Source organism: Telopea speciosissima, chromosome 7 (assembly GCF_018873765.1).
Source record: "Telopea speciosissima isolate NSW1024214 ecotype Mountain lineage chromosome 7, Tspe_v1, whole genome shotgun sequence".
NCBI lineage: Eukaryota > Viridiplantae > Streptophyta > Magnoliopsida > Proteales > Proteaceae > Telopea > Telopea speciosissima.
In genome coordinates, this window is record NC_057922.1 from 8,632,383 (window position 1) to 8,656,101 (window position 23,719).

General features: G+C 38.8%; 1 protein-coding gene across 1 annotated transcript; it reads left to right on the forward strand.

Annotated features, from left to right (window-relative positions):
- The first annotated feature begins 949 nt into the window (after positions 1–949).
- On the forward strand, positions 950–23,563 carry LOC122669193 (histone deacetylase 14). The gene is made up of 9 exons (XM_043865885.1): positions 950–996; positions 1,528–1,787; positions 3,881–3,955; positions 11,624–11,725; positions 14,334–14,405; positions 19,944–20,000; positions 20,275–20,526; positions 22,568–22,749; positions 23,051–23,563. The coding sequence occupies exons 1-9, from the start codon at positions 960–962 to the stop codon at positions 23,349–23,351; spliced, it is 1,338 nt and encodes a 445-aa protein (XP_043721820.1). The 5' UTR covers positions 950–959; the 3' UTR covers positions 23,352–23,563.
- The last annotated feature ends 156 nt before the right edge of the window (positions 23,564–23,719 follow it).

The following is a 23,719-nucleotide window of genomic DNA, read 5'->3' on the forward strand; positions in this document are numbered from 1 at the left end:
AAAGCCATGGCTTCAATAATTGTGCACTCTTTTTATCTCTTCCACATTTTGTTTTTTGGGTCTATCCTATTCAAGGGCTCATGGGCCAACTACAAGCTACAACTATGGGGGGAGGAGGGGGGGGGGGGGGAAGATAGAGAATAGTTGTAAAGCTAGAGAGAGAGAGAGAGAGAGAGAGAGAAAACATTCTCCTACACATAACAATATGGGGAAGAGTTTTCTGTCAAGAAGCATGGCCCCTATAGTCAGTGGGAGCATGCACTGAAGCATCTAACAAGGGCGAGATTTTGGATTTTCATTGGGCCAGGACAGTCATTTTTTCCCACCCTATGTCTGGGCGTAGACGCTCCGCTGCCAGACAGTTTTTTTTTCCCTAACAATATTTATATGAAACTGACTGGATGCTGGACTTAGGTTGGGTTCAATCTGGTTGGCCTAATCAATGAAGCCCAACCAACCGAGTTGTTTTTATCGTCTGAAAATGCGAAATCGACCTAAAATGCATACTAAACACAGCCTAAGAAACAGTTTGTTCATTTAGCTCAATGTGTTCTTGGGCTTGGTTTGGCCGCAGTTGGAACCAACCTGCCTGAGTTGCACATTTATGCTCTGGAGTTTTGATGGTCCTGGATCATGTTGGGCTGAGCTGTAGCCATGCTAATTGGTGGGCCAAGATCTGAACTTAATGGTCCAAGTCCAACTGCGTGACCTCTTCCAAGGAGCCCTCGCTTTAGCATCATATCGACTGGGTTGAAACCTGAAGGATCATGGCTGGGCTGGACTGGACTGGACAGGAACCTATATGGCCCAGCCCAATTTATAGTGGGCCTATACTGGCCAATCTATCCCTTCGGGTCCGTTTTTGGTTGGTAATTAGCATTTAGCAATCAGAATCGTCTTTCCTTTGGTTTCCGTCTTCAAATTCTGGAATCAGAGAATAAGGCGAGCGTGGGGCACGCATGGAGCTTCAAACAATCTTTCGCCCTGCCTCTGCAGGTATTCCTCCTGCAACTGAACCTTTTTTGTACCATTTAAGCCTTTCATTTTATTTGTTCTCTCTCTCTCTCTCTCTCTCTCTGTGTCTAAAATATTCGAGAAAGTTAGGGAGCTGACACTGAACAAACCTCAACCAACTCTATGTCAACATGACCATGAATTCCAAATGTAATTCTCCTCACTTAGCTTGCATGGATTCCTATCTTTCTTCTTCTTTTGATTAACCTGTGGGGTTGAAAGGAGGATTTGTATTGGTAGATAATAGGAGCTATTTATCCTGCAATATGTGCAATATTTTAAGTAATTAAACGGTTTTGTAGTCTGGGTTCAGATGAATTCATTGGGTGTTTCCTTCAGAATGGATGAAGGAAAACTTTCTCTTTTATTTATTTTCATTTCATATGTTTGATGGGTGTTCTTTGCTTTATGTTTCTTTTTACGGCTATCTGCAGTTTCTGGGTCTTCTTGGCTTTTTGGTTGCCATGTTCAATAACAATTTCTTAACAAGAAAAACATTTGTAACTGCGGCAGGACTTTTGCAAATTTCGATGTGCCATCAGTTATGTAAGCAGAAGAATCAGTATAGATTTTGTTTAGGAAATAAAGTGGTGGGGTTGAGAAGTTTCCACAAGCGTTTGAGGCCAGAATTAAACTATTCTTCAAAATGTGTTGGTGCTTCTAATTCTTTTTCAAGTGGTGTTAGCGAAGATCCATATGTACCCCCTTTGGATACACAACTATTTGACGCGAAAGTGATGTATTGTGTAGCTCCTGCTATGGGCCATAACCAGGTATGTATATGTTGAAATGAAGTCTGCTACTGTTGCCAATATGTTCTTAATCATAATACATTCTAGATGTTGGAAGAAAGGAATCTTATAAATTAACTAATTTAGCTGTTGAATGTACTGTACTTTTTATTTTTTTATGCCTGTTAAATATTTTCCATTATTATGAGTCATCACATGTTGGTCAAAGCCAACGCTTCTATATTTATAGTATCCAAGCTCCGCATCTTATTGGTGCAACTTGTATCCTCAACCCCAATATTCACTCACTAGTCACTAGTTCTACTGAAAACATATATGTAAAAAATTAGGCAGCATATTTGCTAGCTAGTTATGTTTCTAGATTGACTGGTTATCAGTTTCAATTTAGCATGTATTAGGTTGGGTCCTGCTCTGGTTACTTATTGAGGTGCATTAAGATCAATAATCCCAAAATCCTAATTTTAAGAGGAGAATCGTAGCAGAAAATTTCTTTCATGCCAAAGCATATCAGTGACAACTATGGAACTAATTCCGAGCGATAAAAATCCAGCAGAAACTAAACTAGCAGGATCGCAGGATAGAGAAAACAGGACCAGAATTAAGGAAAATTTTGTAGCTTCAGTTAGGAATGTCAGAGTGGTCTAAAGTTTCAGTCGATGGATCTGTTCTGCTGGTGGAATATACCTGCAAAATCTGACAGTATTCTGATAACAGAATAGGGCTCTGCGGAGAAGTCCTAGTGCTACTTGAAAAACTAATAACAGAACTGGAACAGGAATATTGACCAGTATTCTTTAATAATCAGGACCAGAGTAAACAAGATTTGAAACTAGTGAGTGAAATTTGAAGTAAAACAAACCAGTAATAGAGAGATATTGAAGAAGAATGCAATCTGAAGATTGGTCTAGAACAGGGGTACCACAGATTTGAATTAATAATGAGGAGGAAAATAAAAAGTAGAAGAGAAGAGATAGCACCTGATTGGATATGGAATTCAGAACCATAAGAAGAGAAAAAGAAGAAGAAATCAATAGGCCAGAAGAAGAGTCTTCTCCCACGTTTGCAGAGCTCAACAGCTCAAAAAATATTGAAAAAGCTTCAATTCTATTATTCAAGTCATGCTTAACTGATGAGGGTATATTACATATATAAAAACCTTTTGAAATTCCTAAACTGACTCATAAAAGGACTCCTATTCACTCTCTTATACTGACTTGATTTAAGAGACTCAAAACAGAAGTCTTGAAAGCTATTAAGTATCCTAATATAACTGAATCACTTAACTTAGCTACTAATCCCATGTATTAACTTTACCCCGACTTTGAAGGCCCAATACAACAACTAACCTATAAACAAGTGTCCTAAGGCTCATAGAACCTATCCATGGCCCAAAATCTAGCCTTCCTAAGCCCAATTGGGCAGTCTTGACTGCATCAATGATAATCTAATCTAAACGTCCATGAAGTGTGACTTGATTATTATCTGACCAATATGCCAGGACTTCCAGAACTGATGGAAACATATAAAGCTTTGTTTGTCTACCACCAGCAGTCGTGTCAAAACACCATGCTTTGCAGCTGATGTCCATGATGGCCCACTCTATTGCACTTTAGCCAATATCCTGGGAGCCCTTCCCATGTTCTAGAGAATTTCTGTGGTCAGGTTGTTCTTTCCGTAGGCCACATTTTTTGCATAATGTGAGTAAACTAGAACTTTAGACATGTACACTCCATGGAAGGGAAAGAAAATAAAAAGCAAGAGTAAATGTGCTTTCAGATTCAGTTGTTAAACTTGATGGTTTACCAGAAAAGCTTGAGATTCATTAAATCTGGGGTCTAGCTTTCAGCTAAACCAAGAAAAAATTTGCCAGTTCCTATCCAGGTGCTTAGTTTATGATGTGGTCTTAATGAGAATTGTTCTTCCCACCATTTAAAGTTTAGATAACTGCTAAATAAAATATTGAGTTGAATGGTTAAATTATCTCTTGACATTTTTTTAATAATTTTCTTCTGACATGTTATTACTTAACATTTATTGCATTTCATGGTGCTGGGGCCTTTGAAGCTTTCTGTTTTATTTATTTTCTTTTACATTCTTCGAATTATCATTAACAGGAGTCACATCCGGAATCGCACTTTAGAGTCCCTGCAATTGTGAATGCTCTTGAAAAGATGGAGCTCACTTCAAAGGTATGAAATACAAGATTCATTTAATAGTTTACTTTCTCCTTCGATGCTGTCTTTCACTTCTATTCATAAGTCTGCCTTGTCCTTCAATTATAACACTATATAGGTGTTTTGCAAACTGGTGGGAGAAAGTGTATGGAGGATCATGTTTTGATATGCTTGGTAGCCAGTCTTATATTCCTCTTTGCTCTATGTAGAAAATTAGGCATGTTCTCTTTAAATCAGTGAATATATTCTGTTCTTGTTATTCCATTTGGGCAAAAATTTACTAGTCGGACACATCTGGAGAGATTTCCTAAGTGCACCTCCTAGTCCTACCATGTGGAAGAATGATGTGGCAATTCTGATAGTTGGATATCTAGAGAATGGATTGGATTGGCCACTTGTCAAATTTCAGTCTCAAAATCAATTATATACCTTCACGTGTATTGCATACCCTCCCATGTATGTTTGTGCACCTTCTGAGTAGTCCATGCACCCTCTTGTTAGTCCTGAGTTTTTCCAGTTTTATCTTGCCACTTGGAAACATGGAACTAAATCTACGTCGAAACTGACTGAAATCTCCCAGTTTTGAACCTGGGTTTCAAACCAGGAAGGCTCAGGATCGAAACCTCTAAACAAGATCCGGCACGTCTCGGTTTTGGGCATGACCGAAACCGGCCTTGACACTGACATTTAAAACCTTGCTTGGAAAACTCTGTTTGAACTGAAACTTGACATGTGACCATGTGAGTAGGGGTCAATGGGATCTACCTATCCCCAAAATTTCAGCTTCATTGGGCATGCCACATGGTAGAACTATGTTCTCATATAGGAAACCTCCCCCTTCAATTTTGACATGGTGAAAAAAAAGATGGACCACACTGTGGCAATATCTTATTGATGTAGGAGAAAACTGGTATATGAGGTCAATAAACAAGAAAAAAACTGTTGGATTGTAGAGGCCAGAATACCATGAGGGTATTCTGGACTTTTTACTGTCTGTATTTCATGTACAGCCATGTCGGCTATGTTAGGGACAATTCTGTCCATGTATTTTTTATTCCTTATTATAACTATAGGGCTTGGGGTCTACCTTAGACTATCCAAGTATTCAGCTCTAATTCTATTCCTGTTAACATGGTATCAAAGCAGGTTTCGAATTAGGGTCTCTCCTCTCTTTTTTTTCGGCCTTCTCTTTCCCTTCTCTCTCTCTCTCTCTTCCTCCCTTTCTTCCCTTGTTTTCTCTTCTCCCAATAGGGCAGCACTGATGAGGTGATCAATAGATCAAGTTGCTGCCCTTTCTCGTCTCATTCAATGCAAGGAAAATTTTGATCGATAGGAACCTCCTCCCTGCCTGCGATATTTGAAGCTTCAAGGTTGTTGGATTGCTTCCACCTCAACCAATTGGAACCAATTCCTCTTATTGAAGATCACGAACTGCAGCAGATTTTTTGTGAACAAGTTCCTATCTTCAGCCAGCCATTGTGAAGACCTCCTTGGATCGATTTTTCCAACAATTAGGGTTTTCTCAAAACCCTGACATATATCGATCTTGGAGTTACAGATTTCTGTTGGTGCTGATATTTGAAGGACTGATCCAGTCCCTTTGGAACTCCACTCGACCAAAGTTTCAACCCCAAACAGTGTTTCTTTTGAAGGATTTTCCTCTCCATCGATTTCAGCAAAGATAGGGTTTTTTTCAAAACCCTGACAATATAGATCTAGGGGATCCCCTTATCTGTTGCTGCTGTTTTTTGGAGATTTATTTCCTCATCTTCAAGGGACTTTCTCCTTCAATTTCCGGAGTATATATTGGCCTTTCTATTGGGTTTCTCATCACACCAACTTCTCTGCGATTATGGGTGACTCAGTTACTTTGACTGCTAATTCTGTTAGTGATGACCAAGGCAAATCAGATTTTCATACCTTTCCTCCTAATCCAATCAAACTGGATGGTTCCAATTACTTGTTTTTGTCTCAGTCTGCTTCCTTTGCCATTGTTGGTTGTGGCCTTACTGACCATATTAATGGCATCAGTGTTATGCCACTTGAGACTGGTTATGCTCAAGACAGATGGCTTGCCAACAATGGGGTGCTCATGTCCTACCTCATTGGTTCCATGACTTCAGATCTTGCGCATGGGTTTCTTCTCCTTGATACATCCTCTCAGATTTGGGCTGCTTGCAAGGAGACTTACGGGCAGCTTGGCAATGATGCCCAGGTGTATGAACTAAGGAAGAAGGTCTTCACACTACTCAGGGAGAATTATTTGTCTCCAAATACTGTGCTACTTTGCGTAGCCTTTGGCAGTAATTGGACCACTTCTCTGATTATCACCCTACTACAGCTGCTGACATTACTTCATACAAGAAGCATGTGGACAAGATCAGAGTTTATGATTTTTTAGCTGGTTTGAATATGGAGTATGACCAGATTCGTGTTCAGGTGTTGGGCCATAAACCTTTTCCCACACTTGAACAATCCTATGCTTTAGTTTCCTCTTAGGAAAACCGTAGGGCTGCTATGTTGCACCCTCCTATTACTGACAGATCAGCCCTCCAGACTGCTGCCTCGGCTACTCATGCACCTGTTGGCACTTCTTCTCCTGGTGATTCTACTGTTGGCACCGTTGTTTGTGAGCACTGTCACAAACCTTATCACACCAAAGAGCAGTGTTGGAAACTTTATGGGAAACCAGCTTACTTTGAAGCTAAAAGGGCTTCCAAGAAAAAGCCAAAGAACAAAGCTCATCACATTGAGTCTGCTACCACAACCCCTGCTACTGACACTGGTCTATCCCTGGATGATCTACAGGCATTCCTATGTGTGCTAAGGTCTTCTGCTGCTGCTGCCTCTACTACATCCGCTGCTACTGCCAATTCCTCTGCTCCTTCAGGTTCACACTTTGCCCGGTCAGGTATTCTGTTTGGTGGTCACTGGGCTTCTGTAGCTTCCCATCCCTGGATCATAGATTCTGGAGCTACAGATCACATGACCGGTTCCTCTAGCCTATTCCATCGTTATTCTCCCACTTCTGGGAAAGACAAGGTCAAAGTAGCTGATGGTTCCCTTTCTTCCATATCTGGAAAAGGAATCATCAGCTGCACTTCCTCTCTTCCTTTGTCCTCTGTTTTACATATTCCTAATTTTACTACTAACCTTCTTTCCATTAGTAGTATTACTCGTGATCTTAATTGCAAAGTAACTTTTTTTTCCTTCCCATTGTGTTTTTCAGGATTTGGGCTCTGAGAAGACGATTGGATTGTACCTGTTTGAAGATGGTCATCCCTTTCCACCACCATCACCTTTTCCGCTACACTAGAACTCCTTGGTCTCTTCTGAACTTTACTAATGGCACTCTAGATTAGGTCACCCTCCATTAGGAATTTTAACATATTTATTTCCTAGTATGGTCTCTCAATGTAATAAGGATGACTTTTTTTGTGAGGCTTGTGTTTTGGCCAAACAAACACGTTCAAATTATTCTTTATCAAATAAAAGGAGTTCTTCTTGTTTTCAATTGGTGCATTCTGATGTTTGGGGTCCTAGTCGTAAAACATCTCTTTCTGGTCATCACTGGTTTGTTTCTTTTATTGACTATCACTCTAGGAACACGTGGGTGTATCTTTTGCACACAAAAAATCAGGTTTTTTCATGTTTTAAGCATTTTCATAAAATGGTCCAAACTCAGTTCCAGGCTACTCTCAAAATATTGAGAAGTAATAATGGAACAGAGTATAAAGAATCTCAATTTCAAAAATACCTGGCTGATCATGGCATTATTCACTAGACTAGTTGTGTCGATACCCCAGCCTAGGATAGTGTGGTTGAACGAAAGAACCGCCACTTGTTAGAGGTGGCCAGAGCTTTGATGTTTGCTAGACATGTTCCCTCTTAATATTGGGGAGATGCTGTTCTCACTGCAACATATCTCATCAATAGATTACCTTCTCGGGTTCTTGCATCCCATAGTCTAGCTGAAGTTTTAATGGAGAGTTCCTCCTTTGTTGTGTCTCCTAAAGTGTTTGGTTGTGTGTGTTATGCTAGAGATACAAAATCTCCAGGAAAACTTGAACCTCGAGGATTACGTTGTATTTTCTTGGGTTATTCTCTAACCCAGAAAGGTTATAAGTGTTACCATCCCCCTTCCCATCGTACTTTGGTTAGTATGGATGTTATTTTTCATGAAACCCTTTTCTATTATTCTTCACCACTTCTTCAGGAGGAGAGTTCTAGTGAATATGTGTTTTCCTTTGAGGTTCCTCCTCTTTTATTCCCTACGGCTGTTGCCTAGCCCCCTATGGCTACTGCCTAGTCCGTTACAGCTGCCTAGCTTTCTCTGGCTGTTCCCACCTCATCCGAGGGGAATCCTTTACACGGGGAGACCATGGAAAATAATAGTGTTGATGTTCCTATTCAGGGGGAGCTGACTCCAGTCCAGAGAACTATTGGTGAATTTCGGAAGAGAATAGACAACTCCAACATTATCACCTATAAAAAGGGAAGCACCAAAAGGGTGCAACTTCAATCCACTGTAGTACCAATACCCATCCAGTTGCCAGCTCAAGATCCAGACCCTTCTTCTCTTGGTAAGACCTCTTCTTCCGACCTACCTATTGCTCATCGCAAAGTTACTAGGACTTGTACTCAACATCCCATATCCCGTTTTGTTTCTTATAGTTCTCTTTCTCCTTCCTTTCGTGCATTTGCATCATCTTTTTCTTCTGTTTCTGTTCCTAAAAATTGGCAGAAAACATCTACAGATGGAAAGTGGAAGGCAACAATGTTGGAAGAAATGAGAGCATTAAAAAAAAAAATAATACGTGGGATCTTGTGGTTCTTCCTCCAGGGAAAAAACCAGTGGGATGTAAATGGGTGTTTGTGGTCAAACAGAAGGCAGATAGAACAGTGGATCGGTACAAGGCACGTCTGATTGCAAAAGACTTTACTCAGACATATGGAGTCGACTACCAGGAGACTTTCGCACCAGTTGCAAAACTTAACACAGTAAGGGTATTGTTATCTTGTGCTGTGAATCTTGGCTGGGATCTTCAACAGTTGGATGTATAGAATGTCTTCCTCCATGGAGAGCTAGAGGAAGAGGTTTATATGGACATCCGCCAGGTTTCTCTGATGATACTACCAGGGGAAAAGTTTGTAAATTGAAGCATGCTCTCTATGGGTTGAAGCAGTCACCTAAATCTTGGTTTGACAGGTTTCACAAGGCTATGGTTTCTGTGGGATACAAGCAAAGCAATGTTGATCATACCTTGTTCATCAAACGTGTTGGTGATAAGGTAACTATCCTCATAGTCTATGTTGATGATATTGTAGTGACTGGAAATGATGGTGATGAGATCAACAAATTAAAGCTCTTCCTTGGCTATGAGTTTGAAATAAAGGATCTGGGAAGTCTAAAATATTTTATAGGGATAGAGGTTGCGCGATCTTCAAAGGGATTCTTTCTTTCTTAAAGAAAATATATCCTAGAGCTATTGTCTGAGACTGGGCTGCTAGGTTGTCATCCTTCAGATACTCTTATGGAAGCTACTATAAGACTTAAGGAGAAAGAAGGTGAACCTGTTGACAAAGGTCGTTATCAACGATTGGTGGGCAAACTAATCTACCTCTCTCACACATGACCTAGACATAGCCATTGTTGTAAGTTTGGTAAGCCAGTTTATGCATGATCCTTATTCCTCTCATATGGAGGCAGTCCTTCGCATCTCACGATATTTAAAGTCTGCTCTAGGAAAAGGAATCCTTTTATCTCCCAATGGTCATCTTGAAGCTTATACTGATGTCGATTGGGCTGACTTTACTGACAGAAAATCCATTTCTGGATATTGTTCTTTTGTAGGTGGAAGCCTTGTCACATGGCGTAGCAAGAAGCAGAATGTTGTGGCAAGGTCTAGTGCCGAAGCAGAGTTTCGTGCGATAGCACAAAGAATATGTGAACTTTTGTGGCTTAGAGGATTGTTGCATCCTGCAGGATGTTGGTGTTGCTGTCCATCTTCCCATGATGCTTTATTGTGATAATAAAGTAGCCATTAGCATTGCTCATAACCCTGTCCAGCATGATTGTACTAAGCATGTGGAGGTTTAGCAATATTTCATCATAAAGAAGCTCGAAGCCGGACTCATCTGTGTTCTCTTTGTGAAGTGTGCTGATCAATTAGCTGATGTGTTCACTAAGGGGTTAAGTGGCAAAGTGTTTCTTCCTATCTTAGTCAAGTTGGGCATGCATGACATATATGCTCCAACTTGAGGGGGAGTGTTGGATTGTATGGGCCAGAATACCCACAAACCGTGTGGGTATTCTGGACTTTTTACTGTTTTTATTTCATGTACAGCCATGCTGGCTATGTTAGGGACAATGCTGTCCATTACTTTTTATTCCTTATTATAAATATATGGCTTGGGGTCTACCTTAGACTATCCAAGTATTCAGCTCTAATTCTATTCCTGTTAACAAAAACCCTTCAAGAACATCTCAGTTTTTGGGTTACTTGAGTTGAAGTGAATGCATGCTTTGAAACTACCATAGTTTAAATTCTCTCAGGCATTTGTGAATCTGCGATGCTTGTAATGTTCCTCTTTCTCGTTATAGCCCCAATCTAGATCAACAGATTAATGAAAAATTACTATACATATTCAGATTTCTAGCTAAAGTGGACTGACAGTTCTGATACAGGTTGACCTCTCTGATTCTTCATCCATTCCCAAATTCAGTTCCTAACCCAAGTGCCCTTTCCTGGTCCACGTACACACATTAGAAATGAGATCTAGAATGCAAATCTGGATCTTGATCAAGGTCAAGGCATTATCTGATCTATTTTTGGTTTGGGGTCAATTCCAACACAATCTTTTTCTTGCAAGCTCTGTTTCTAGTGCTCTTCTCTTTACTGTTCGCAGTTTGTGCTCACTCAGAACTGAAAATGAAGGGAAAAATTTAGTGATATTAAGATTATATATAATTTTTCGCATTTGTGAATCTGCGATGCTTGTAATGTTCCTCTTTCTCGTTATAGCCCCAATCTAGATCAACAGATTAATGAAAAATTACTATACATATTCAGATTCCTAGCTAAAGTGGACTGACAGTTCTGATACAGGTTGACCTCTCTGATTCTTCATCCATTCCTAAATTCAGTTCCTAACCCAAGTGCCCTTTCCTGGTCCACGTACACACATTGGAAATGAGATCTAGAATGCAAATCTGGATCTTGATCAAGGCCAAGGCATTATCTGATCTATTTTTGGTTTGGGGTCAATTCCAACACAATCTTTTTCTTTCAAGCTCTGTTTCCAGTGCTCTTCTCTTTACTGTTCGCAGTTTGTGCTCACTCAGAACTGAAAATGAAGGGAAAAATTTAGTGATATTAAGATTATATATCATTTTTCATTGGTGGTACATTGTCAAATTTATTGATAAATAGATGAGAAAGTTGCAAGAAATTGGTTATCTGTGTTTATAACTATAGTGGTTAAACTCTCTGTGTGTCAACACTACATAAGCAAGAAAGTGTACTTGGAGACAACCGTGTTGTGTTTTTATTGTTAAATATTCTACGTGAAAGTTATTTGTCAACTTATGTGAATTCGTACCACTGATTGGAACCCTTCTGGACCTATTATTTAATTCTTCTTGTTCTTTATTCTGATTTATGTATTCATTTTTTATCTTAGTACCGTGGCTCAGAGGTCATTGAACTTAAAAATTTTAGGCCTGCTTCAGTAGATGATATTGCAAGTGTTCATGCAAGGGCTTATGTATCAGGTCTTGAGAAGGTAGCCCCTTACCTTTGTTTTGGATTCTATTTTTTCTTCCTTTGTTATCAATCTTATGGAAAAGAACTACAAAAACTTTATCTGAAAGACTGAAACTGCATTGACATGGAAAATTCTCGATGTCTTTTATGATCACAATTTTCATTATGTTGTCTGGTTACCTAAATTTGTTTAAAATAATATATAGTTATTTTATTTGATACTCTGATTCGCCATACTAATTTTGGAATTTGTAACCTGAGGACATTTTTTTTTTGTCCTTGTCTGTATTGGTTCAATTTATCACATTTATTCTACTTGCTACAGTAGAACAAAGACGAAGTATATGGTGTGTAACTTCAGTTACACTAAGACGGTTCATGAGGTGGTGACTATTGATGAGGGGGAAATTCCAGAAAATGATTATTTTAGTATCTAGGATCAATCATAAATAAAGAAGGTGATATAGAGGTTGATGTTGCTCATAGAATTAAAATAGGATGGATGAAGTGGAGAGGTTGTGTGATCGGCATACTCCTTTAAAGCTTAAAAGGAAAATTTTATAGGATTGTCATACGATTGGCTATGACGTATGGTGCGAAATGTTGGGCACTTAAGAAGTGTCAAATAGATAAACTAAGTGTAGTGGAAATGAAAATGTTGAGATGGATGTGTGGCAAAACTAGGATAAGGTAAGGAATGACCATATTAGAGTTGATTTAGGAGTAGCTCCGATTCAGGATAAGCTATGAGAAAGTCATTTGAGGTGGCATGGCCATGTGCAATGGAGGCCTTGGGATGCTCCAGTACGGAGGAGCGATTTGATTCATATTCAAGATGGATTGCTCTTGTCTAGGTACACTTCATATGATCAAATTTAAGAGAAATAAAGGCATTTGTAGTACACAATTTCAACACCTAATCAGCCTGACATTAAAGGGCGTACCCAGTGCATGAGGCTCCCGCCACTGCGGGGTCTGGAGAGGGTCATAATGTACGCAACTTTACCCTTGCTACACGGAGAGATTGTTTCCCAACTCGAACCCATGACTACTAGGTCGCAATGGAGCAACCTTACCGTCGCACCAAGGCCCGCAACAGTAAGGTTGTAATGGAGCAAAACCTAATCAGCCTGATATTGTTTTACATTTATTAAAATATAATAAATAAGTTATCTAGGCACTTCATATGATCAGATTTAAGAGAAACAAATGCATCTGAATTCTGTAGTACCCAATTTCAACAACAAATCAGCCTAAAGGATTTAAGCTCAACAAGGAAAACATAAGATCACATACTGTCAAAACAACTATGACAGTGGTTGTAGTGAATACTATCTGACCATATCCGTCAGGAAGATCGTTTACAAACTGCAGAGCAAGGGCAAAAGCAATAGGAAGATCTGAATCTGATTTGATTCAGATTGTACGAACTAAAAGGACCAGGGGCAGGCCTAGATTAACCATAGGAGAAGTGGTGAGGAAAGGCATGCATAGCTTAGGACTTGTAAATATATGGCTTCAAATAGAGCTGACTGGAGAGCAAGGATCCATGTAGCCAACCCCATTTTGTTGGGACAAGGTTATATTGTTGTATTTTACGTGGTATGGTATTCTACGTTAGAAAGTATTCAAACTTGATTACTTGTGGATGGCATTTTCCTCTTTGTATGCAAATAGTTCAACTACAGGCTGTTCCTCATCACTTGGGTAGGTCTTGCAGGACATACAAACTTTTCCTTGGGATCTTAAATCTGAAGGTATAGATGCTTTTTCTTAGGAGTGGATTATCTGATGTCTTAAGTTATTGTCATTTACCTACCACTTGGACCTTATGCCTCTTATATCTGTATGTGTGAAATATACTAACCTGCCTCAAGATAAAGGATATACAGTACTCAAAGCAGGGGAGGTATGTGTAAATATCCAAAACTCACGGGTGGATCTGTAATTAGGCCTTACCTCAGGGGAGGTATGTGTAAATTTCCCATAAAAATTTAGGTCAATTGAACAAATTATATATTATGAAATTTCTCAATTGTTAAGCCATACATTCTCTTTCTGAGATTTTTTTTTTCTTGTTCCTGTTTCTTTTTTTCCAGATTTTTTAACTTCAATTCATAAGTCCTAATGCAATTAAGAATGAAGAAGTTCTGTGCTCGGCAAAATGTAAAATTTTGACATGAGTTCCCCAGAAAAAAATCTTTATGATAAATGCCAGCTGGAAAATGAAAATAAACTGAAAAAGAAAAAAGGATGGGGTTCAAACTAGGAATCTCACCATGAACCTGCAATCCATTAGTATTTTCTCCATAATTTAATCAAATCAGGCCAAATTACATAATCTTTGTCCAGTAGGGAAACTAAGAGAATTAAGATTTCTAGTGGTAGCAACGTTGAGGGTTGAGGCAATCCAACACTTCTTGAGGCAGAAGAATTAATAAATACTGTATTTGGATGCTTCTACTAGTCTTGTATCTTCATAGTCTGCTGGTATGGAGAAGATTTGATGCTCCTTACGCGGCCATACTATGGTGCTCTGACTTTCCTGCTTCATTTTTTTCTGTCATAACTATATCTAATATTCGGTTAAACCTATATTCACTATATGCTTACTGCATGTTTTGTAGGCTATGACTCGGGCATCTGACGAAGGTATTATCTTTATTGATGGATCTGGACCAACATATGCTACTTCAACTGTAAGAAACATGACTTATTTGCTTCTTTTTTTCTCTCTTGAGTTAGTGAAGTTTAGCATGCCATGTTCCTGAGCAGCACCTAATTTGTTTAGAACTTGTCAAATGATTATTAAATTAAATATAGGGAAAAGGTTCTCTAAGCCGCTTATGTAGAGTGTACTAGCACTTTAGTGTCTATCTCTCTCCTCATATGAGATACCATTTTGTTGCTCCTAATTGGTGCGCTCCTCTTTGCCACTTGCTCAAAGAACCCTCTCCCTTTAAATATAACATGAGCAGAAAAAATTGGCCAGACCACACTCACATGTCCATTTTTAAAAGAATTGATTAGAGTCTCACTGCTCAGTAAAATATTTTATTACATTGTACAATAATATTACTTTTCTGCTTACCAGTCTATCCCCATCATTTGCCCAATGATGCAGATCATAGGGAGTAGATTTGGAGGATATTCTAGAAGATCTATATGAGATTTGGAGAATATTCTAGAAGATCTAGAGAAGATTTGAGTAAGGAATGATCGTATTAGAGCTGACTTGGGAGTTGCTCCAATCAATGACAAGCTCCGAGAGAGTCGTTTAAGGTGGTATGGTCATGTTCAACGGAAGCCTAGGGACACCCCGGTAAGGAGGAGTGATTTGATTCTGATTGAAGGAGAAAAAAGAGCGAAGGGGCAGCCCTAAAATGGCCATAGGAGAAATTGTGAGGAAGGACATGCATTGTCTAGGTCTTGTACCAGGTATGACCTCGGATAGAGCCTATTGGAGGGGAAGGATCCATGTAGCAGACCCTATTTAGCTGAGATTCTCCTGACTTCCTGGACTGTACCTCTTTCCTCTTACTTTTATTTGTCACTTTTCTTTTTGTTTTTACATCATTCATTTGTCATTTTCCAATTTTCACTTCTCATCTCATTTCCCTTCCCTCTTTTTCTATCTCTTCATTCCCTTATTTTTGTCTAGTCCTCAGTCTTACCTACTTAGTTTGTTTGGATCCATTTAGCCGACCCCATTGATAAGGCTGAGTTTGTTGTTGTTGTTGTATCTAGAGGAGATTTGAGTGGGGAATATTCTCTTAAAGATATTCCAGCTACTATAGGGATTGTGGGTTTCACTTTGTGGCTTCTTTCCATTTTGTAGGGTTGGATAGATATGCTACAATCTAGCCATAGTTTCTATATTGTAATGTTCTAGATGGTTTCTATTTTGAAGGAAGACTTAAGTTGTAAGGGATCCTCCTACTGTACTAGAGGTTTCCTATTTTGTTGGTTCTATGAAGTTATAAATAAAGGAAAATGGGTTTGGATCTTTTAAGGATTGCAAAAAAAAAAAAAAAAAGTGAGTTTTGGCTTCAGCCTTGTTGGTGCAGTGGTGATGCAGTTCCAGCCCTCTTGGTGGTGATACCAATCAGACCCTCCTGTGGTGATTCAGTAGGTTGGATGTGGCGGTGATTCCATTCCCGCATGCCAGCTGGTGAAACCTTGGTCATATCCTTTTTATTTCTTCTTTCATATGTAAAAGAAAAAAAATGTTAGAAAATTCTATTATCGATTCTGATTTGTCCCTAGAGGCAATTCTGCTGCGATTGATTTCTTGTTGGCATTATTAGTTCGAGGTCGATTTTGCATTACTTAATTGACTGTATGAATGGTGCTGCAGATACCTTAGATGCAGATGATGTTAAGTAAGGCTGTTTGTGTTTATTGATTAATTGATGGTATGCTGCTATGATGTAGGTATCATGTGGAATTTGACAGTTGTATTTGGATGGGATTTTGTGAATCTGAAGAGATTCTAAAATCCAGATTCTCACTTGTCTCTAAGAATTTGGAGAAAACTCATAGATTCAAGGATTTACTAATAAACCATCCAGAATCACTGTGAAAATCCAACAATCAACTTTTGCCTAATTTCAGAATCGGGTGAGATTCATGTTAGATTTGAGAATCAGGGTGCTTGAATCCACCCGTTCTATTCTGATTCCAATCTAGAATTCATAACCAGAATCTGATCATATATGGCTAATGAATTCGGTTCAGTTATCCCTTAAAAGTAGGATTTGCAGGATCAGTAGTATCTTCAATAATGTAAAAGAAATACATAGTTTCTTGAGAAATTTACTGACCCCTCCTCTGTACTTTGCCCCAATTAAACTTTCCTCTCCTCTACTTTCAATTATTACTCCCCCCTCCCCTACAATGTATAATCTATTACAATTAGACCCAGCCCGTTAGTGTCCGTCTGTTAAGTCATGACGTGGCCAAGGAGTAAATTTTAATCCCCAACATACCCCCCCACCCCATCGTTGATGACATCACTGATCTTGCTGCCACTTCCCTCGGTGATCAAGCCGTTCTCACCATACTATTCTTCTTCTTCTTCCTCCTGCAACCCCACCCGCCCTCACCCCCTGCAACCCCCTCTTAACCATACTGTAAGTACCCATTTGAAAGATTCTACACCAGTCTTAAGGTTCAGTTCCACAAAATGATGTGTCTTGAGTCTTGACCAATAAACCAATTAAACACTAAATGCTGGTTATGAGAAGGAACAAAATCAATAGGTAGTGAAGATGAACAATAAAGCAATAGAGAGTTTCGTGCTGGAATAGATTGGCGATAGCAGAAATAGCTTGCTGCAAAGAATGAGAAGGAGATGAGAGATGAGATTAGAAAGAAAGAAGGGGTTGTGGAGAGGCCGGATGAAGCTTCTGTGCAGCACTTTCGATATGAGGATCGATCGGCACTGGTCAGAGAAGAAGCTTGAAGAGATGACGAAGAGGGATTGGAGAATTTTCAGACTGGATTTCAATATTTCCTATAAGGGATCGAGGATTCCCAGGCCTATGCAAAATTCTCCTAAGAGCAAGTTGAGTCTGGAGCTCTTGAAGGCGGTGGAGAGGGCAGGGGGCCAGATGCCCTCTCCGATTCAGATGGCTGCAAGTCCACTTGGGCTACAACAGCGAGATGTGATTGGGATTGCAGAAACGGGTTCGGGGAAGACTGCTGCTTTTGTTCTCCCTATGTTGACTTACATCTCTAGATTACCTCTTATGAGTGAGGAGAATGGGGCGGAAGGGCAAAGTAAAGTGTAATAATTGAAAGTAGAGGGGTCCAAGTGTAACAATTCAAAGTAGAGGGGAGGAAAGTTTAATTAGGGCAAAGTACAGGGGAGGGGTCAGTAAATTTCTCTAGTTTCATTAATACTAAAGAAATAAGCCTAATTTCATCATCTGCATACTTTGGCTGTGAAGATGGTGGTGTGGACTCCTGAACGGATAAAGTGGTGTAAAATAAAGATGTTTATTGTGTGCTAAGTGATTGATTAGTTAATTGCATGTTTTCCTAGTACAGGTTGATTTAGAAATTTTACGGAGGTATGGTGTCAAATTCAATGAGCCCAAAATTTAGGACCTGCAGAGTCACTAATGTCTTTAACTTATGTATAAGAAATGGCGCCTTTGTTCAGTGGTAAGAATTATGTCAGATAGCTTGAACTTTATTATGTACAGGCAAGGCATGAAGTTTCTTTTTTTTCTTTTTCCTTTTTCCGAGAAAAAATCAAATATTTTGTTAAGGTAGGGGGAGTTACCCAAACTATAGATACAAGTACATCTATGGGAGAAGTATACATTTATCACTGCATTGTTTACTTAGTTAGGGGCCTTAGGGCATAAATATGTCTAATAACCTCATCATTGCTGCCTATAAATATTCTATTACGGAAAAAAGAATTGATAATACATGCTAGATGTTTATGTACATCATTCATGATTCAAGTGATAAGATTAAAACATTAAAAATCCTTGGGGAATTTGTGCCAAATTCCATGGATCGTTAGAATCTGAAATGGGTGTTATTTAGAAAGCTCATGCATCACATATTGATAGTTGATGGATAGGGGATTGTGTTTCCCTTGGTCATGGAGTAAGTTTATATAAACTCCTGATGGGAAGAATGGTTGGTTTTTGAATTTTTAGGAAAATTGACCATTGGTTGGGTTGATCACTGAATGAGTGCACAGATTTGTGTGTACATCTTTTTGTATATTTCCCTTCTTGATTTATATAAACTCCTGATGGGAAGAATGGTTGGTTTTTGAATTTTTAGGAAAATTGACCATTGGTTGGGTTGATCACTAAATGAGTGCACAGATTTGTGTGTACATCTTTTTATATATTTCCCTTCTTGATTTTCTTACTGCTTTTGAATTGCTCATCTCAGCCCTTCCACATATCAATAATTTTGCAGGGATTGATGCCTCTGCCATTATTCTTGTAATGATTGTGTGACGTAAGATGAAAGATTAAAGTGAGTCAATTTTAGAGCACTATATGCTAGTAAAGGGATGGAAAACATCTTGTGTTAATTGAATTGCTATGATACTTACAGACAGATTTCCATCTCTTTGTCGAAGTAACTATTTTGAACCAAAAATGGAAAATGAAAAACCTTGTTACACTCCAACCTCTTTTTGAGTACTGTACTGACCAGATCTAGGTTAGTTTAGTTCCTTCTTAGATTCATACAAGCGCCTTGTGTCTAGCCATCTAATAGAGCCCCAAATTGACCTTGCTGACAGTTAGGAACCACTTTGTAACAATCAAGCCTCTCTTTAGTCCTTCACATTTCTAGCTAATTGTACTGAATATTAACCATTTATACCCTGCAGGAGTTAACGACCTGCCAATTCCAATCAATTCTGTCACTTTTTTAGCATTGCCAGGCTGGTTGATTGCAGTCCGTGAGTTCTATCAATGCAGAATGAAGACCTAGTTAAGAAATACCTGTTGAGAACAACTCTATGACACTGCAGTTAGTTTCTTATCTCTAACCACTCTCTGTGTTTCACCATCAACAGTGCCTTAGTTATAGCTGGTCAAATAAACTGGTCGAACTTAGATGTCTGGGCCAGCTTTGGTATTGACATTGGCTTCCATTTTTGCATGAATTGGGGTTTATACAGTGGTAGGATGTTGATCTATGACAGGCTGTACCCCTGAATTCTTGATGGTTTGGACCTATTCTTCGCATTTTTCTTTACATAGATGTATATAAAAAATGTGAAGAATTATGTGGTGTACTTGAGGCTTTCCAAGGTGTATGTGCCAGTTCCCGTAGCTCTCTTGATGGTCTGCTTGTTATCTGGTCCCTCAACCGCACCACCCTCTGTTTGTATCTGTGGCACAGAATGCCAAAGGCTCACAAACCGTGGTGATCTCAGGCATGCTCTCTAACAAACATTGATTATCCTGTAGCCTAGATTTGTAGTGTGCACTCCAGTGGCACACATCTCTTGGTAAGCCTTGGACCTATGATATAATCATATAACATCTGTAATGGAAGCACAAAATATCAAATTTGTTATCAGAAAAGTAACATGACAGTTTTCCATACATTTTTCTCCATTGCGCTTCCTGCAAAACATATATCATGCTATCTTTCTCTACATTTGAGCCATCAAAACCTAACTACCATTTGTTAATCTCAGTTTTGGTGATTCTGTATGAGCTTGTCTTATTGTTGACATACTGGTGCAGACATTTCAGGAGTCACTCATTGCAGCTGGAGCGGGGATTTCTTTAGTTGATTCAGTGGTGATGTCCCAACTTATATCAATAATTTTCTTGTTCAAATTCCAATCTGATATTTATCTCTTTTTCTAATCTAAAATTTATTCAGTGGTGATGTCCCAAGCTATAACTTTGTTTCTTTTATTTTTTAGTTCATTGCAAGGTTGGGTACTTTATATTTATGATGATGATAACTATAGTATATGAAAATCTAGATGCTTCTTGTGATTGTGAACCAGTCTAAGTCTTGTTTGAAATGCCCTATCTGCCGAAAGTTTGTGGGTGTGGTTTTGTTCAGGTAGCAGCATCAAAGATCAACCAAAATCCACCTGTGGGTTTTGCTTTGATAAGGCCCCCAGGTCATCATGCTATTCCAAAAGGACCAATGGGATTTTGTGTTTTTGGAAATGTTGCTGTTGCAGCTCGTTATGCTCAACGAGTTCATGGATTAAAGCGGGTTTTTATCATTGATTTTGATGTTCACCATGGGAATGGAACAAATGATGCTTTCTATGATGACCCAGATATATTCTTCCTTTCAACTCATCAGGTAAGAAAATACTTGGTTACATTGCTGTTGGTAGTTTCCGACTTTCCATAGATTATTTGTCGATGTTATCATGGTTGTTCAGCTAAATATGTTATTAATCTTACCTGCTGTTAACATATTCATTTTATTTGTGCACATGGTGGTGCCTCTTTATGCCTTCCAACATCCTAGTGATGCAATGTTATACAATGGAAATCTCAAATCTAGCATTCCTTTGTAGATTTGTTCTCAAGAAATGGATTCTGGAGGACATTGTACAAATGCATAAAATTGAAGAATAATTTGAATTATCAGGCTTTCTTCTTCTTCTTCTTCCATATTCTTACATTTATACCTGCAAGAAGTTCACTTAGCTAACAAAACATGTTTATGTGCTTGAATAGGATTATTAAGTTGAGAGATCATAAAATGAAAGAGTTGTAGCAACACAAACAGTGTTGCTTTGCATCTCAACGTATACTGCTCAGCATATCTGACACATGGTGGGTCAGTTCCCAATTTCACTTACACGAAGGCCCAGCTTCCCCTGCATGTTCTTAGTTTGAATCCGAACAGACTTTGCCACTTGGCAAAATAAAGAAAAATTAAATGGTTAGAGATACAAATCTTTGAGAGATTTGGACCTTCGAATATACAAGGAAAAGTTGCAATGGATGGTGGGCCATACGATTGATGTAGATATGGGAAAATATGCAGGCACCAGAGCCATCCTTCCCCATCTACTTACATGTTGCTTTCTTTCTCCCTATAGAATATTTTTAACTTGTAACTTTAAGGTATTAGTATAAAACTTCAACCTATTGTCCATCTCCATTCTTTTCATGGTATAATGCATTTATAACATGAATGAATGTGAAGGAACACAGTGGCTTGATCTGATTATAAATGATTGAAGATTCTGGAGAAAGCATAGGATACATTCAAGTCTTTCTCATATCAAATTTGCAAGGTTAGAGAGGAGTAACTATTCCCAGATAAGGCTTTTCTAATCAAAGTACAGAGAGGACCTTACAGGTGATTATCCATGGTTGTAGAATGGTGTATTGGGTTACTTTTGAATTTCAGTGGTGATGGAGAACTGGACCAGCAAGGTATATAGTTGTCTTGGGTTTACTTCTGGGATATTTTCACTACTTGAAACTTGGGGTTCAATTGTGTTTATTAGGGATATTATAATTTCTGTTTCCTTTATAGGGTATTTTGTAATGTTTAATTAGGGCAATATATAATTATTGGTACTAGGATGGGAAATTCTCACCGTTTTGCTTGAGGGTATTTTGTAGTTGCCTTTTGTTTCCTCAAGGCAAAAGCTACTTAATAGTTTCTTGAAAATTTATTTTTTCTGTCTTAAGTAAGCTATATCTAGCTTCTTGGGCAAGCAACACTTCTGCTATATAAGGATGTAAAACTCTTGGAGAAAGAGAGAATGGAAAGAAGAAAAGTTTGTGTTTAGTGAGAAGTTGTCACTTGAGCCCATAGGGAGCTGATCCCTTTGGAACCCTCCCCCCTTTTTGTACCATGGTAAATACTCTAATTGTTAGGTGAGAATTGAGATACTTTGGTTTGAAACTCATCAATCCTTGCAGTTTGACCTGCAAGAATTGGACATCTTGCCCACAGAGCCTAGTCAAGCGGTTGAGTGGGCAGTCTTACGCCTGGGTAGTCAACAGTGTCTCGACCCCTAAAGCATGGGATTCAGGCCAAATCGTTTGAGTAACTGAGTCGACTACGCAGTGTGCAAGCTATGCTTCATCCTTGTACTTCAGTCCTTGAAATTTAAACCTCTAGATTTTCCTACATCAAGTGGTTAAAAAAATTAGCTCAAGTTTAGGGAACTTCCCATCTTTGGGAAGAAAGTCAGCTTAGTCGACCAACTCACCCAAGGCTAAAGACATACCAACTCATGTCTCAAACAGGAGTTTGGTGCAGAGTCAATTGAACATCTTGAAACTTTAATGCTTTCTCTAAAGATGGCTATTTCCATTGAGCTTTCTGAGACATGCATGTTGATCAATCAGTATACATTCATCTACAAATGCAGGTTGGAAGCTACCCTGGGACCGGTAAGATTGATGAGATTGGTCATGGTAGAGGTGAGGGAACAACATTGAACCTGCCCTTACCAGGAGGCTCGGGTGACACTGCTATGAGATCTATTTTCGAGGAAGTCATTGTACCATGTGCCCAAAGGTTCAAGCCAGATATCATTCTCGTTTCTGCAGGGTGAGTTGCTTGTTGCCTGACATTGAAATTCTGATTAAGAATTCCTTCAACCTTCCTCATCTTTTTTAGTTCCCTTTTTTCTGGGAACCTCATGGTGGCCATATATTAATTAAACAGACTTCCAATATGTGAACTCCATAGTGCTGATTCTTGTTGAACTGGATGTATTTATACAAAAACTTTGAATTACCACTAACTGTTTTGCATGTTTCGTCCATATATATTATATGTAACTTATAATAAATGATCATTCTCAATCCCCTGTTCAGAGGCTTACATTTATTTTCAATAATTGATTCAGTTATGATGCTCATGTGTTGGATCCGCTAGCCAGCCTGCAATTTACTACAGGAACCTACTACATGCTTGCATCAAACATCAAGCAACTTGCGAAAGAGCTGTGCAAAGGCCGCTGTGTGCTTTTCCTGGAAGGTGGGTACAATCTACAATCTCTCTCATATTCTGTGGCAGACTCATTCCGGGCTTTTCTCGGTGAACCAAGCTCAGCGTCTGCGTTTGATGATCCTGCCATCCTGTATGAGGAACCTTCTAATAAGGTGAAAGAAGCAATTCAGAGAGTCAAATACATACACTCCCTTTAAACATATCTGCATATAAATCTATCCATATTTTTACTCCATTGTTTCTTATTTATTAAAGAAACGTATTATTGTTGTATTCCGATGTTTATGATTGTGTATATGGTATACTTGGTATGTGACATTGTGTATACCACATTACCTTGTCAAATTTTGTATAGTTTGAATATGTAAAAAGTACAGATCCATGAAGTGATAATCTACATTTATGTATTTGTTGTATATTTACTGTCTCAGATATGTTTTTTATTGGTCTACCTATAACTATTGCACATGCAAGGATTATTCAGTAAGAGAGGGGGAGGGGGGAAAGGGACTGGAGAACATTGGAAACATCATCAAATAGGCATGAGATTGAGCATGACATGGAG

Coding starts and splice junctions, on each gene's coding strand:
- LOC122669193 (XM_043865885.1), top strand. CDS start 960: ATGGAGCTTCAAACAATCTTTCGCCCTGCCTCTGCAG. Junction 14,406..19,943: donor CAACATATGCTACTTCAACT/GTAAGAAACATG, acceptor ATACTGGTGCAG/ACATTTCAGGAGTCACTCAT. Junction 20,527..22,567: donor TCTTCCTTTCAACTCATCAG/GTAAGAAAATAC, acceptor CTACAAATGCAG/GTTGGAAGCTACCCTGGGAC.